Source organism: Terrapene carolina, unplaced genomic scaffold (genome assembly GCF_002925995.2).
Source record: "Terrapene carolina triunguis isolate 2854851 unplaced genomic scaffold, T_m_triunguis-2.0 Scaffold21, whole genome shotgun sequence".
Taxonomy (NCBI): domain Eukaryota; kingdom Metazoa; phylum Chordata; order Testudines; family Emydidae; genus Terrapene; species Terrapene triunguis.
Genome location: NW_020664372.1, coordinates 26,118,272 through 26,132,710, shown reverse-complemented (window position 1 = coordinate 26,132,710; position 14,439 = coordinate 26,118,272). Strand labels below are relative to the sequence as shown.

At 44.1% G+C, this 14,439-nt stretch overlaps 1 protein-coding gene across 4 annotated transcripts; it reads right to left on the bottom strand.

Moving 5' to 3' along the window:
• Positions 1-3,432: 3,432 nt before the first annotated feature.
• On the bottom strand, positions 3,433-13,819 carry TEX30 (testis expressed 30). 4 transcript variants are annotated; one of them, XM_024194169.2, is made up of 6 exons: positions 13,755-13,819; positions 13,337-13,379; positions 10,247-10,477; positions 7,431-7,482; positions 5,261-5,466; positions 3,433-4,003 (listed from the first exon to the last, which is right to left on the bottom strand). In XM_024194169.2, the coding sequence occupies exons 3-6, from the start codon at positions 10,367-10,369 to the stop codon at positions 3,830-3,832; spliced, it is 555 nt and encodes a 184-aa protein (XP_024049937.1). In that variant the 5' UTR covers positions 10,370-10,477; positions 13,337-13,379; positions 13,755-13,819; the 3' UTR covers positions 3,433-3,829. The 4 variants fall into 4 exon arrangements, with proteins under 4 accessions (XP_024049937.1, XP_024049933.1, XP_024049938.1 ...); XM_024194165.2 differs by having other exon boundaries at positions 13,323-13,379; positions 13,755-13,802; XM_024194170.2 differs by lacking the exon at positions 13,337-13,379 and having other exon boundaries at positions 13,755-13,818.
• Positions 13,820-14,439: the final 620 nt, after the last annotated feature.

Sequence of the window (14,439 nt, the reverse complement as noted above, 5' to 3'; positions counted from 1 at the left end):
AACATGATGATGAACCTATGCTATCCCACTGGCGTGCACCACTCCCTCCATTTTCCAAAGTGCCGGGAGGAGGGTGTGTGTGTGTGTGAGAGAGAGAGAAAGCGAGAGAGACAGAGACAGAGACACACCATGTGTGTGAGAGACATGCATTGCCCCTTTAAGTACACTGCCTTTTTAAGTAGATCAGCAAGTTGAGACGACAGCTGCTGCCAGCAAGATCCCTCCATCCTGAGCCCTGTCCTGTCCCCCCCGGTCTGTGGAGATGGGGTACAGGAGCGGGGGGAGCGGGACTCCCTGACATGAGCACCCCTCTTCCCCTCCCACCCCCTGCACAGCAAGCAGGAGGCTCCCAGGAGCAGCTCCAAGGCAGAGGGCAGGCGCAGCACACGGCAGTGGGGGGAGGGACACCTGAACTGCCCAGCAATTGATAGCCTGCTGGGTGGCTGGTGCACAGGGAACTTAGGGGAACTGATAGGGGGGCTGCCAGTCCCTCCTGGTTCCAAGCCCCCACCAGCTAGCTCCAACAGGCTGCTCTTCTTGTAAGCAGTGAACAAAGCAGGTGGCTGCCAAACAACATTATAAGGGAGCATTGCATAACTTTAAACGAGCATGTTTTCTAATTGATCAGTGATGTAACAATGAAACAATGTTAACTGGGAGATGTTAAGTGTGGAGTTACTGTATCAGGCAATGTAGCAGGTGCTACTAAAGTTTTATAAATCTGATAATTTTTCATGAACAGGGTCCATCGTTTTAAGAAATTACCTGTATCTCCTGAAACTAATGAACTTGTTTAAACCAGTTACTAATTTGCACCTACGGTCCTTTCATGCACACTGATATCAATGGAAGCACTATATATGAAGGGACAGCAGGATCAGACCCAATTATGATACTAAATCAGGTTTAAATTCTCCAAACTCTAAAAACAGAATGTTTCCCAACCAAAATGAGGATTGTCTTATTGTCTTCATATTATAGTTCATAAATTCAGAGTCTGTATGGCTAGGAATGGACTCTTAAGTCAAGTCAACTAGGCCTGTTTAAAATGTTTTAATGCTGTATTTTCTGCTGAATAAAATGAATGCCAGTAGCCCAGTGCTCATGAGCAATCCTACAATAAGAGACTGGAGACAACAATATCTGCATGCAAACTGATTTAAATTTTCAGCCTTCCGATGGATTATCATGAAGTAAAAAAATGATTTCACAAATACTTTGGTAGTAGTGGCCTCTCAAATCCAGCACTAATAATACAGTGTTGGCTGCAATGTAATTTAATAGTGCCAATTCTCATCAAGCAAGTTGATTAGCTGGCTTATCATCATAAGTATGTTTAAATCATTGTTCTCTTTCAAGTTTCCCCTTCACTGTTGCAGCTGTTCAAAAACAAGTCTTTCACATGGATAACAAACAAGTTGTGTTGTTTTCCTGTTGTCCCAACAACACTGAAGCCTTACTGGGTATTACACTTTTGCAGAAACATGGACAAAAATGAGAAATATTGGGCTAACTGGTTTTGCTGCTTTCAAGTCTGGAAATTGTAAGTGGCTATGAAAAGGAACTATTTCATTATATACTCATTCTGTCAGTATTCCTGAGGGCATTCTGTGCCAAAAGATTAAAAATTCTGCACCAAAAAATTAAAAATCCTGTGCACATTTTAAAATTCTGCAAATTTCATTTGTCAAATAAATGTAGCTGGCTGCAGAAAGCAGTGAGGCTGCACCCAGCCCTGAAACAGCACAAAGACCAAGCCTGCCCCAGGACCCTGCTCCTCCATACCAGGTGCACCAGTTGTGGGCAGACAAGCTCAGCAAGGCAGGATCCAAGTGTGTGTGTGTGGGGGGAATCCCCGTGTGGGTTGAGAGCGTTCTGTGTGAGGCAATCCAGGTGCAGGTGGCTCAATGGGGGATCTGGATGCACTAGGGCTTGTTAAGAGGTTCTGGATGCAACGGTAATGGGACTCTGCAGGGGGGTCCAGGTGAAGGTGGTTGGGGCTCAGCATGGGCAGGTCTGAGTGTGAGGGGATAGAACTCAGCAGAGGGGTCGGGGGGGGGGGGCTCAGTGCCGTGGGGATCCAGATGTAGCTGGTTGGGGCTCAGTGGGTGGGGTTCTGGGTGTGGGTGGCTTGTCAGGGTGGTCCAGGTTCAGGGAGAGTGGAGCTCACTGGGGGGTTCTGGGTGTAGGGAGTGATGCTCAGCAGGAGGGTCTGGATGCATGGGGGTTGGGCAGATGGGGGGGGGGGGAGATCAGCACCCTGTACAGTGATCCCTTCCCATGCAGCTGAGGAGCCATGGGTGCAGGAAGTGTGTGTGTGGGGGTGAGAAGGAAGTGTTTGCAGAGCTTCCTGCGCCTGGGGAGAAATCTGGGGGAGGGTCTGACCCAGCCCCGGATGCCGTGCAGGGGAAGAGGAAGTCCCGTCGTGCCCTACCCAGCCAGGACTAGAAGCTGAACCTGATGCAGGGTAAGAGCCAATAGCCGGGTCTTCCACAGTCCCACCCACTGCCCCATGGTAATTTACCTCTCTGCCAGCTGCTCTGGGCCCTTAAAACATACTGCTGGGGAGGATCGTATGACCGCTCTTGTGGCTTCCCTTTGCTTCCCCATCAGAAAGTAGTTTTTCTACGGGGAAGCAGAGAAATCGGCAGGAGACATAAATTCTGCACATGAGCAGAGGTGCAGAATTCCCCCAGGAGTATGTCAGGGACTGAGTTGTCTGTCTGCTGTCGTTGTAAATGAGTTCGCTGCATCTATTTAAGCACAATAATCTAAAGCCAGGTCTGCTTTGGAAACTTGCCAATATAATAACGTCAGTGTAAGGTGTGATTTTTATGATTATTTGTATACCAGCAAAAGCCCTATTATAGATGCTATTATAACAGTATAAAACCACCTGAAAGCCCAAAAAGTCAGCGGAGTTCCACAAGGGATGAACTGGGCCTACAGTGTCCAACATCACACACTAATCCTATATCCTGCAGTTACCATGGCACATACATGCACCAGAAAAAGGGGAACTGGTATAGCTGAAACTAAGAAAAATACATTTTTTTAAATTGCACTACGAATTTACTAGAGTAAATACATAAAATAAAGTAACTGCACCCTTCGCAAATCCATAAAACTAAATATACACATTACCCGATTCTCTACTGCTTTCCATCTTGTGTAATTATGGCTGTGCAAAGAGGGTGTAAAATGCTACCAAATCAGAATGGCACCAGAATAGTCACTTTCCAAAGGAGTAAATGTCTACACAAGGTGCAAGCCAGGGCAGAAACTGACTTTTCAAGTTTTGGCCAAAAATGGATTTTTTCTCCATAAAAGTTGTGAGTGAAAGGGGGATTGAATATGACAATGCCTTTGTAAATTAACCACAGTGTCTGCAATACAGCTGGGAATAAAACAGACTAAAATTTCAGCTCCAGTAGAAAATTTGGTTTATTTTGCAGTAATCTTTGAAAAAAAACACAAACAAACACTAACTAAGCAGTACAAAAAAAGATATTGCTTGGTCACACAGACCAAAAAATGTATACACCACTAAAAATATATAGAAAAGTAATGCCCCACCGTTAATATTTTGCATGTTTTGTGATCTTCACCTTTTAAAAATGGTATTACTACATTGTTCATATTGCACAGTGGTTTTGGATTCAAAAACTATTTTTTACTTATGTTTACACTTAATATTTGCAGAATGACCTGTACTGAATCAAGTAGGCCTCATGTAGGAATAGCTGTTTTCTAATGCTCTCTTTGGCAAGTCAAACAAGCCCTTTACATTTAGGGAAGGTTAACGTAACCGATGTTTAACTGCTGGAAGTTATTTGTACTCCTGTTCAATGATTTCTTTGATCCACGAAAAAACCTGTGTGCTTATTTCCATCATAATATCATCTGCTGTTCGTCCTTTTACTGCCATGCCATGGTTTGCTTTTTCAACCCAATGAATTTTTTTAAGGGTCTTCATTTTGCTTGCCACACCTTCCAATAATTTCTATAAAAATCAAGAGGTAAAAAATTATTACATGCCAGAAATTATGTGGATCGTAGTCATCCTTTTGTCCATCCTAACATAACAAGCAGCAGTTGAAAATGCAAATAGAATTCTGAGTGCATTTAAATCAATTGATATACTGTTGGATTACAATATCATAATCTGTTAAATCTCTTCAGAGTACTTTGCCCGATGTTAGTCACTCACATGAAAAGAAAGTCCAATAAACAAAGAGAAGGACGTATCTATCTGAAGTCTTCTCCCATAAGCCACTGAAAAGCCATCCAATCCTGCTGCTAATGGGTCAAGACACCAGCAACAAAATGGAGGAACCTTCATAGACATGTGAAGGCCAGTCTCATAGGTCACAGCAGATAATGGAATATCAGTAGAATAGTTTTAGAACTAGCTTCTACTCAGAAGGATTTTCCCCAATACAAAGTAAGGGACTTACTACACAGACCTAAGAATTTTCACGGTAAGAGTGTATACTCCAAGCACTGCTATTCTGTTGTGACCACTCATTAAAACGTTATGACATGCCAGAAGCACTTCCTAGGCCTGGACAGTTAAGTGCACAGAGTCCTAAATCCTAGCAGGATTTTGTAAGGATCCTGTAACATGCATCCCAAATCTAATTTACATATATCTACTTTGTGGGGAAAAGAAGAGAAGATAGAATGTAATGTTCAGCAAGGTGTGGAGTTTGACTGTTACTAGCACTTGGTTCTGCAAACCAAACTCCACAGAAGTATCCCTTTTTCCACAGGAAGAGAGAGCACCCCGAGCAAGCAAATTTTGCCAGAAATATTTTTATTTGTCCTGAAAAATACACTGAATATATTGATAGTATAGCACAGTATACACTTTGTGTAATCTGAAATGGTAGGGGAGCTAAGATTTCTTTAGAACAATCAGGTCTATACTCCCCAAGGCCTTTTTTTAAGTAATACTTGCCATTTGGTGCTATCTGGTCCATTCAAAAGGCAAACAAAATTCTGTTCAGAGGTATTTTTGGGCCCCAAGGATAAGCTGTCTGTAGTAGGGATGACCTGGCAATATCCAGGGAAGGTGTGATATCCATCAGAAAAGCATCCCAACTTTCTCTTTAATTTGGTGGTAGAGTTCCCTGCCTGGAGCTTCCTGCAGTACATCAGTGGTTGGAGAAGACTGTCAATTACCATCATCATCTTTGGATATTAGTGCTAAGCACATTTGAACAGTTTCCTATTTCCTCCCCTTTGTAACTCAACTCACTTTTTCACACATCTCATCTTCTGATCCTGAGACAAACAGCACAGGACACTTAATAAAAAATAAATCTTCATCCCGGAGTTTGGACTGAAGCTTTGGTCGATGCAGTGGATAAGATAAACATATCAGACCGTGAATGAAATCCTCATTGTCATCCTGGCTAATCTGACGTGTCACAGAGGCAGCGGCTCGTGAACCCATCGAACGACCTATTTCCCATTTAAAAATAAAGAATAAAAATTATGTTTACTATCACATCATTTACATTCATATGAGAAGCACCATTCCTAAAAGTTATCCAATTTAGTGTATGTTGTAACACTAATGTGGCATATACTCTACAAAATGACTGTGAAGGAGCAGCTGAGAGACTTTTGTTCACCAGGACATTGGAGACCACCACCCAGAATTTTGGCGCTGTCAGATAATTGAACTGGGGGCACTTAATGATTTTGCATCCATTATAAAGAAAGCAACAGAGGATCAGAAAATGGAATACTTATTTTGGGGAGTGGGGAAGGGAGCAGGGTAGAATGACAAGAAGTGGACAATAACTCATATTTAAGTGGGATGTGTGAAGAACGCAGAAAAACTAGAATTCAGGACCCTTGAAATACTATAGAACAATGTTTACTATATTCTTGTACCACAAGGACATAGTATTGACTTTTTCCATGCTGCCTTAGTCGATTAGTAGTAAAAATAAAGTTCCTGTGACCCACACTTCAAATCAGGCCAAGATATACACAGTGGATTTATTTCAAGTATCTACTTTAGTACTTTAAACTCCAGTGTAAACATAGGGATACAAACTGAGAAGATGAAACCTGCATGAGGTCATTCTACGAGTGACAATGTGAGATCATCAAGGTATCTCCCCCAAAAGAAGTCACTGGTGGATCAAGTTTTTTGAGGTTCTGGAGATGGCTGGATTAAACTGTTTGTGAGGCCTGTTGGAGTCAGAGGGGGTTTGGTTTTGCCTTTAGCTTAATAATGGGAGGAGAATTGGAGATCCTGGAATAATGTAAATCCTACTAACCCCCAGGCAGGTGCAGTTACCTACAAGATGACCTAGAGAAAAGGTCTGAGTACTGAATAACAGTAACAAGAGCTAAGATACCAGTGGCACAAGTACTTTCACTATTCATGCATATATATTTAAGTGTATTTTTCTTAGTTACTCAATATTAAAAAAAATTGTATATTTGATATCCAATTTGTTTTTAGGTTTTCTTTATATAAGGAAACACATTTAGAACAGGTATAAGCAGGTACTATTCCACTGACCTACACCATGTATGAATTCCTCTTACTTTGATAACATGTGTATGTGTGTACATATATAAGTAAATCCATCTTTTCTATTGTTCTGCTACTACATGCAGATACAGGATATGTATAGATGGGGTGAATATTTAAATGGCATTCAGTTTACCATGCAGTGTATGTTTTATTAAATAAAACTTGAGTTTTGTATAGTGTCAGGTTACAGATCACTAGAGACAGCTTGTCCTAGTCCTTTCCCTGCAAGTCCAGGATCTAATATGGGTTTCACGTGGCTAAATAAAATGTACACAAACATTAAACAGTATAAAGTGACAAAGGGTAACTTTTAGACAAGAACTGGATCTTATTACTCTATTATAGATTTTCTAAACTACAGATCTTTGTATGGAAACAGTTTTAATAAAGAAAAAAGCTAATTTCTTTCTATATATAGTTTGGAGTTAGACAGCTGAAGAGAAAAAGTACTGGAAAAATAAGATTATTGCTGAAGAATAGATTGTAAAAGTAATATTGCTAAGTAGTACTGTTCTGTATATTACATATGTTATTTAACTACCTAACACTCAATACTAGTAAACGACACTATCAATGAAGTACTTAATTGGAAGTATATGGAAATCATAACTGATCATCTGATTTCAGTCCCCCTAGATATCCATCCATATTCTCCCTCAGTTATATCTGTGTCAAATTATGGGTCAAATAATAGATTAAGACATAACTGCGCAGTGTCCTCGGGATCGATGGGCTTCATGGCCTCTTGCATCAATCCTGAGGACTCCCAATTTTTCCCACCCCTCAGGAATGGGAGAATTATACAATGTACTCTTAAAACCACTATAAGGGGTAGGATTGTAAACAAAAACATACACCCCCTCCCCCTTACCTCCAAGAAAGACACCAGAAAGTTTATATTCACCAGAGGACTTCAAATATTCCTAAGGAAATGAAACAGCATTTTTTATTTGTTTAAAAGACAGCATTTTAAGATACATGATAAAAAAATTGTTGTAGCTGAAGAATCTGAAATTGGATACTTCCCCCAATAAAACAGTCAATTTATTTATACGTGATGTTTCTTCTCCTCACTTTCTCACACCCACAAACAAGTACTTCTGCAATACTTTTAACGAAAGAACAATTTAACAAGCCCAATACTCACAAGCTACCCTACAATAATACACCAGTGCGTCTAAGGTAGATGTGATCAACGTAGTGATGGAACTTTTCAATCTCAAGTTTACCAAAAGATTATGAATTATAAATAACATTTTTTTAAAAATTGAGAAGTATCCTGCCAGTGTTATCTAAATAAACATTCAATACAATAGCATATTTCTGATTTCCTAACCAACAATCTGGTTAGAAAAACAGTATTATTGTGTACTTTTAAAGAAACTTCAACACAAAGGTCCTCAGAAGGCCTGCATTAATATCAGCAAGATCTAATTTCAGTAACATACGGTGTTAAAACACAACATATAGAAACAATTGTGATATCAAAGTGTGAAGGGAACCTCAGAGGGCTGGACTGTGCTCTAGTCTTACTCAGCCAGGTAAGTGAGTAGGACTCCCTGACTCACTTGCTAGGCACTACCTGAATCTTGGGTGCGGGTCTGACACAGAGTGCAGCGCCTGCTCTCCAGATACAAGGTATGGACAAAGTCTTGGGTCTACCTCCTACCTAGGGTTGCCAACTTTCTAATTGCACAAAAACAGACACCCTTGCCCTGCCCAGTCCCCAGGGCCCTGCTCCTGCCTCACTCCTTCTCCGAGGCCCCACCCCTGCTCACTCCACCCCACCCTATCCCTGTCGCTGGCTCTCCCCCACCCTCACTCACTTTCACCGGGCTGGGGCAGGGGGTTGGGGTGCAGGAGGTGGTGAGGGCTCCAGCTGAGGATGCGGGCTCTGGGGTGGGGCCAGGGATGAGGGACTTCAGAATATGGGAGGGGGCTCAGGACTGGGGATTGGGGTGTGTGGGCTCCAGGAGGGAGTCTGGGTGCGGGAGTGGGATCAGGTTCAGGAGGGGGTTCAGGGCTGGGGTGCAGGAGAGGGTTCAGGGTGTGGGCTCCAGCCTGGCGGCGCTTACGTCAGGTGGCTCCTGGAAGCAGCTGGCATGTCCAGCTCCTAGGCGGAGAGGCCAGGGGGCTCTGCGTGCTTCACCCAGCTGCAGGCGCTGTCCTCGCAGCTCCCACTGGCCGCGGTTCCCAGACAATGGGAGCTGCGGAGCTGGTGCTCAGGGCGGGGCCAGCGTGCCACCCCTATGCCTAGGATATGCCGGCCGTTTCCGGAAGCCGCATAGAACCCAGGCAGATAGGGAGCCTGCCTTAGCCCTGCTGTGGGCGGCCACCCAGACTTTTAATGGCCCAGTGAGCAGTGCTCACCAGAGCCGTCCAGGTCCCTTTTTGACCAGGCGTTCCTACTCCTACCCTCTGGCTAGCGTAGCTGGCGTGGGCAAGAGGAAGGCAGGAATAAGCTGCACCTTTTCAAGGGCTGTACTCACTCCCACCTGCCCCAGGGCTGAAAAAGAACTGAGGGTCTTCCTAATGGCTCAATCTTGTCTTGAATGATTATAGTAGAAGGATGTCAAATACAACAAAAACAACTTACGCAAGAGGAGGAGGAAACTGAAAGAGCTTGACTTGTTTAGCCTAGCAAAACAAAGTTAAGAGGGAATATTATTGCTCTCTATAAATATATTGGTTGGGGGGATTATAAGCACCATGGAGGGTAAAGAGCTATTTAAGTTAAAGGAACATTTTGGCACAAGAGCAAATGTGTATAAACTGTCCGTAAGTATACGCTGTAAATTAGATTTCTAACCATCAAAGGAGTGAGGTTTGTGAAGAGCCTCGCAATAGAAGTTGTGTGGCAAAACAAATTAGTTAGTTTTTAAGACAGAGCTGAATAAGTTTATAAGCAAGATTTATGACTTTTGCTTGTGGTGACAGGGGGCTAGTCTCAGCAGCCCTAGGGGTCACTTCTGGTTCTAGTGTCTTATATTTCTAAAATCTCATGCTTCAGTCAGTCATCCGCGGGAGTCAAGAAGGAAATTCTCCTGCCCCCTGTCCATCCCTGGGTATTCTGTTTGGCTTTTTTTCCTCCACAGCTGAAAATAAGACACTGGACATGGAGTGTAGGGATGCTCTGAGGTGGTATAAAGTATTCTCTCTCAGGTGCCTGGCTGGTGGGTCTAGTTCACATGCTCAGGGTTTAACTGATCACCATTTTTGGTGATGGGAAGGAATTTTCTCCCAGGTCAGACTGGGGACCTTGGGGTTACTCACCTTTCTCTGCATCATGGAATGGGGTCACTTGCTAGGATCATCTGGGTATATCTAAACAAATCAATTCTCTGCATTGGTGGTACCCCAGTCCCTCCGGTTTTTGGCCCGTGGCACCCAATAGTTTAATCTTCTGAAGACTGTAATACCATGATCTAATTCTGGCTGCTGGGTGCCAAGGTGGCTTGAAGGTCTGTGATATAGGTCAGACTAGATGATCTGGTGGTCCCTCCTGACCTTAAACTCTATGAGAAAAGCATTTTAATACTTAGTAGTGACAGGAAATGAAATATGCAAAAAGCATATGATGGCTTAAGTGGATTTTAATAAAAATTAAACTAATTTAACAAGTAGACTGGAGTGTTGCTGTGACTCTAAACTTTCCAGAATTTAAAATACAATCTGGTCTTTTCTTACCACAACTGTTTTATATGCTTTAGTCCTATAAGCAATGTTAAGGCCTTTACAGGTAAATCTCAAGCACAGAAGTCCACGGGATGCAAGATAGGCTACCAAAGAAACTAAATGAGAGAAATTCATATCTCCTCCAGCTCCATGAGTAAGAATCACTCCGTGTGTTAATATCTTGTCTGGGACAGAAAAAATAGCATCTAGGTATTTATTTCCAAAAGGTATTTTCACTTTAACCTAGAAATAAAAATAAAAAAAAGTAAGAAAGAAATATTTCCAGTTTGTACATTCAGGATATCATGCCATAAATAATTTGCAGTTATCACACTGTTCTGTGCTCTGATACAAACGTAATGAAGGATGGCCTTGCTATTAAGGCAATGTACTAGCAGTCGAGAGATCTAGTTTCTTCTATTCTTGTTTCAGTCAAAGACTTCCTGGGTGACCTGGACAAATCATTAATCATTCTGGAGAAACTGAGACAGCTGTAAAATGAAGATAATGATGCTTCTCTAACTTACAGGGGAGTTGTGAGACACACAGAAACACTGTCAATTTGAAAGATTTTATATAGACCAAGAGAGAGAAATATATTGTCAGGTACCATAACAGCCTACTCCCTCAATTTCTTTAAACAATAACAGTTTCCCTAGAAAATTTTTCTCACCCATGTGTGGAACCACTTGCAGAATCCATGCAGGTGAAACAGTAAAAAATAACTATACAAAGAGTGCTTTCAAATGAACAAAGTCACCTGAGGAAAAAAAATGAACCTGGCTTCTTTCAGTATATTAATTTTAGGCATTACATATAACCACAATAGGTAAAAATGTTTTAAATTGACAGTGTCCCTTTAATTTTAATGTTTGAGGGACTCAGATATTATGGTGATGAGTGCCATAAAATACTTATATGAAATAAAATATTTAATTCAATTTCAAAGAAACACAAAGAAGGCACCTATCATATACTCTAGGTGCCTCTGGCAGCTATTTAAAACAATGAAACATGAAAGAGGACAACAAACAAACAACATAGCAATAAGTGATTATACATTATAGAAAAGGGGAAATGAGGAAAAATGCACCACTCTTCCCTACATAAGGTCCTTCAAATAACATCTCCTTTCCCCAAAGGCTGTTGTAAAAAGATACATCTTGCAGCATCCCATGAAGATCCATACATTTCAGCTATTTTGAAGTGGGGGAGTAATCTGGGGCTAAGAATTCCAAAACTGAAGAAATATGCCCTGCCAGTAGCTCCCTCTCTTTGCACAGCTGCCAAGTTTAATTCTGCTCCTAGTTTGACATTTTCTGCAAATTATTTAACAAGCTAATTTGCACATTATATGCAAAGTATTTGCATAAACCATAATCTTGAGTCTATGTTCAATACTGCCCTGAGCAGCGTTGGAAGTGAGGCATGGAGCTGAACAAAACTTGGCAGTTCTGGCTGGTGAGGATGCTCTCTTGAGGGGGGCTGGTGGATAGCTGGGTACCAGTGGGGGAATCTAAGAAGGAAGTTAGGTGGGTGGTTGTTGGGGCTGCTGGAAAACAAAAGGATACTGGGGGTTTGGGGACTGCTGAGGGTATTGACACTCATGGGGAGGCAAGGGATACTGTGGCTGGGTGGGAGTCTAGCATAGGGGTGGGGACCTGGGACCAGTATTAGGCTCTCTTGTGCTGCTGCTGCACCTCCTCCTCAAGCTGCTCATTCCTGGTCTTGGTCAAATAGAAGGAACAACAAGAAAGGAGGCAACTAACTGGCTTGTCCACAGGCACCTCTAGTGAGTGACCAAAATACAGAACTGCAGGTGAATGCCTGTAGCCTCCCCACAGCTCACCTAGACAAGTGACATTTCAGGTAAGATGTGTGAATGCACAACATGGCTGTCAAAAGCATGACTGCAACACGAAATGCATGTTGGTAGCCCTGTCTTTTATATATAGTAAGGGAGCGCCACCTCCAGAACTTCCAGTTCTCAATTACAGCAGTATTACACAAGGTGAGAGGTGATCTCTCAAGGCAGAAAAAGTGCAAGCCATTTAGGGCTGTGTAGGTCAATTGCAAAAGCATCTAGCGGGGAGAAGCCCGGCAGGACACAAAGCACTGGCAGCAGCTCACTGTGAAATACAAGTAACTGCTGTAAACTGTACCGGCTGCAATTTCCCAATGGAGTTAAGATACAGCCCCAAATAAAGCATAGTGCACTCATCTGTTAGGTACTTATATGGACCCATTACTATAGCATCTAGCACCTCACAATCTTTTTAAATGTATTTACAAAACCCCTGTGATATAGGGAAGTACAATTTTCCCTACAAAGAAACTAAATGATTTGCCCAAGGTCATGCACCAAGTCTGTGGCAGAACAAGGACTTGAACTCAGGGGTCCTAAATCCTAGGCTAGTGCCAAGTGGATTGAATACTGGACCATCCTTCCTCCCTCAGTGATGACAAAACATGAATCACAGTACTGAAGTCTGCACTAACGAGAAAAATATGCAACCTCTTCGGCAAATTGAAATAGAAAGGAAAAAAGAAAGATGAAAGCTAATTGTCCATTTTAACAGAGCATCAGCAGAACACTACAATGTTTGGTATCAGGGGGTAGCCATGTTAGTTGTTTTTGTAGATACAGACAAGGAGTCTGGTGGCACCTTAAAGACTAACAGATTTATTTGGGCATAAGCTTTCGTGGGTAAGGTTCAAATACAAAAGGGGAGTATTTATTTATTCAAGAAATCTCTCATTCAAAAATCTGTCAGTAGATTTTCCACCCCTCCATGGATAATTTATTTTGATCCTTTTTGTAAGTTTGTTTATAAAACCTGAACTTTGAGCTAAATTTGATCTGACAATTCCCTTTTAGTCTTGTTAAAGATAACAAGTGCAAGGTAACAACCACCACAAAAACCCACCTGCATTTGAAAGTCTAATTGATACTGTACAGATCAGATTTATCCCTTCTAATAGTTTGCTTCAACTTCGTCAAATAGCCAAACAAAATAAGGGTTATTCCAGCAAAAGTAAAACTCCCTGCGTTCAGGAAATGAACTTGCAGCGAGGAATGAAAACGCACCTCTGTAAACCCACCCATGTTGCTGACGGGCCTTTCAGAAAACAGCAGGACAAATCTCTGTAATAAAAAGTGTTTTTTTTATATTTCAGCCCCAGGGCTGCACGAGCACCCCGCGGGGGGCAGGGACGGGCAGGCGCCAGGCACAGGCTGCCAGCGGGGAAGCCCGGCTCTGCCACAGCGACTGACGGGTGGTTACTATCCAGCCCCTCCCCCGGCTACTCTGGTCTCGCTGCAGCCCCCGGGCCCGGCTCTGCCCCCAGCAGGGGGGAGCGGCTGCCGCGGCCTGGCCGCAGGGAGGGTCGGTTCCGAGCCCTCCCCCCGCGGCGCGGCTCAGCCCAGCCCAGGCTCAGCACACAGCGGCCTACCCGCCCCACCCCCACTTATACAGCGGCACCATCGCCCCCCCCTGCAGCGCCGGGCCGGGCCGGTTACCGCCGAGCCGGTTCCTTCTCCCCCGCGGAACGGGCCGAGCCCCAGCCCCGCAGCAGCCCAGCCTCGCCCGCCGATCGCTGTAGGGAGCATGCGCGGGCGCGGGGCATGCTGGGAGTTGTAGTTCGCTCTCAACTGAAACTAACCGTTCCCGGGTCACCACGCGCGCCCCCCATTGGAAGCCGCCTCCCCACCCGGACTGCGCTGTGCGCTAGGGCTGCCAGGTGTCCGGCTTGCGACTGGCGCGCCCGGTGGAAAAGGGAGCCTGGTGGCTCCAGTCAGCACTGCTGACCAGGCTGCTAAAAGTCCAGTCAGTGGGGCTGGCAGGCTCCCTGCCTGCCAGGGCTCCGTGCAGCTCCCGGAAGCAGTGCCACCTCCCCCCTCTGGCGCCTATGCCTAGGAGCAGCCCTGGGGCTCCACCCTTTGCCCCCACCCCAAGTGCACCTCTGCAGCTCCCATTGGCTGGGAACCGCGGCCAATGGAAGCTGTGGGGGTGGGACCTGCAGATGGGGCAGTGCGCAGAGCCACCTGGCCGCGCCTCCGTGTAGGAGCTGGAGGGGGGACATGCTGCTATTTCCGGGAGCTGATTGAGGTAAGTGCTGCCCGGAGCCTGCACCCCTGATCCTCTCCCATGCCCCTACCCCAGCCCTGATCCCCCTCCCACCCTCCAAACCCCTCGGTCCCAGCC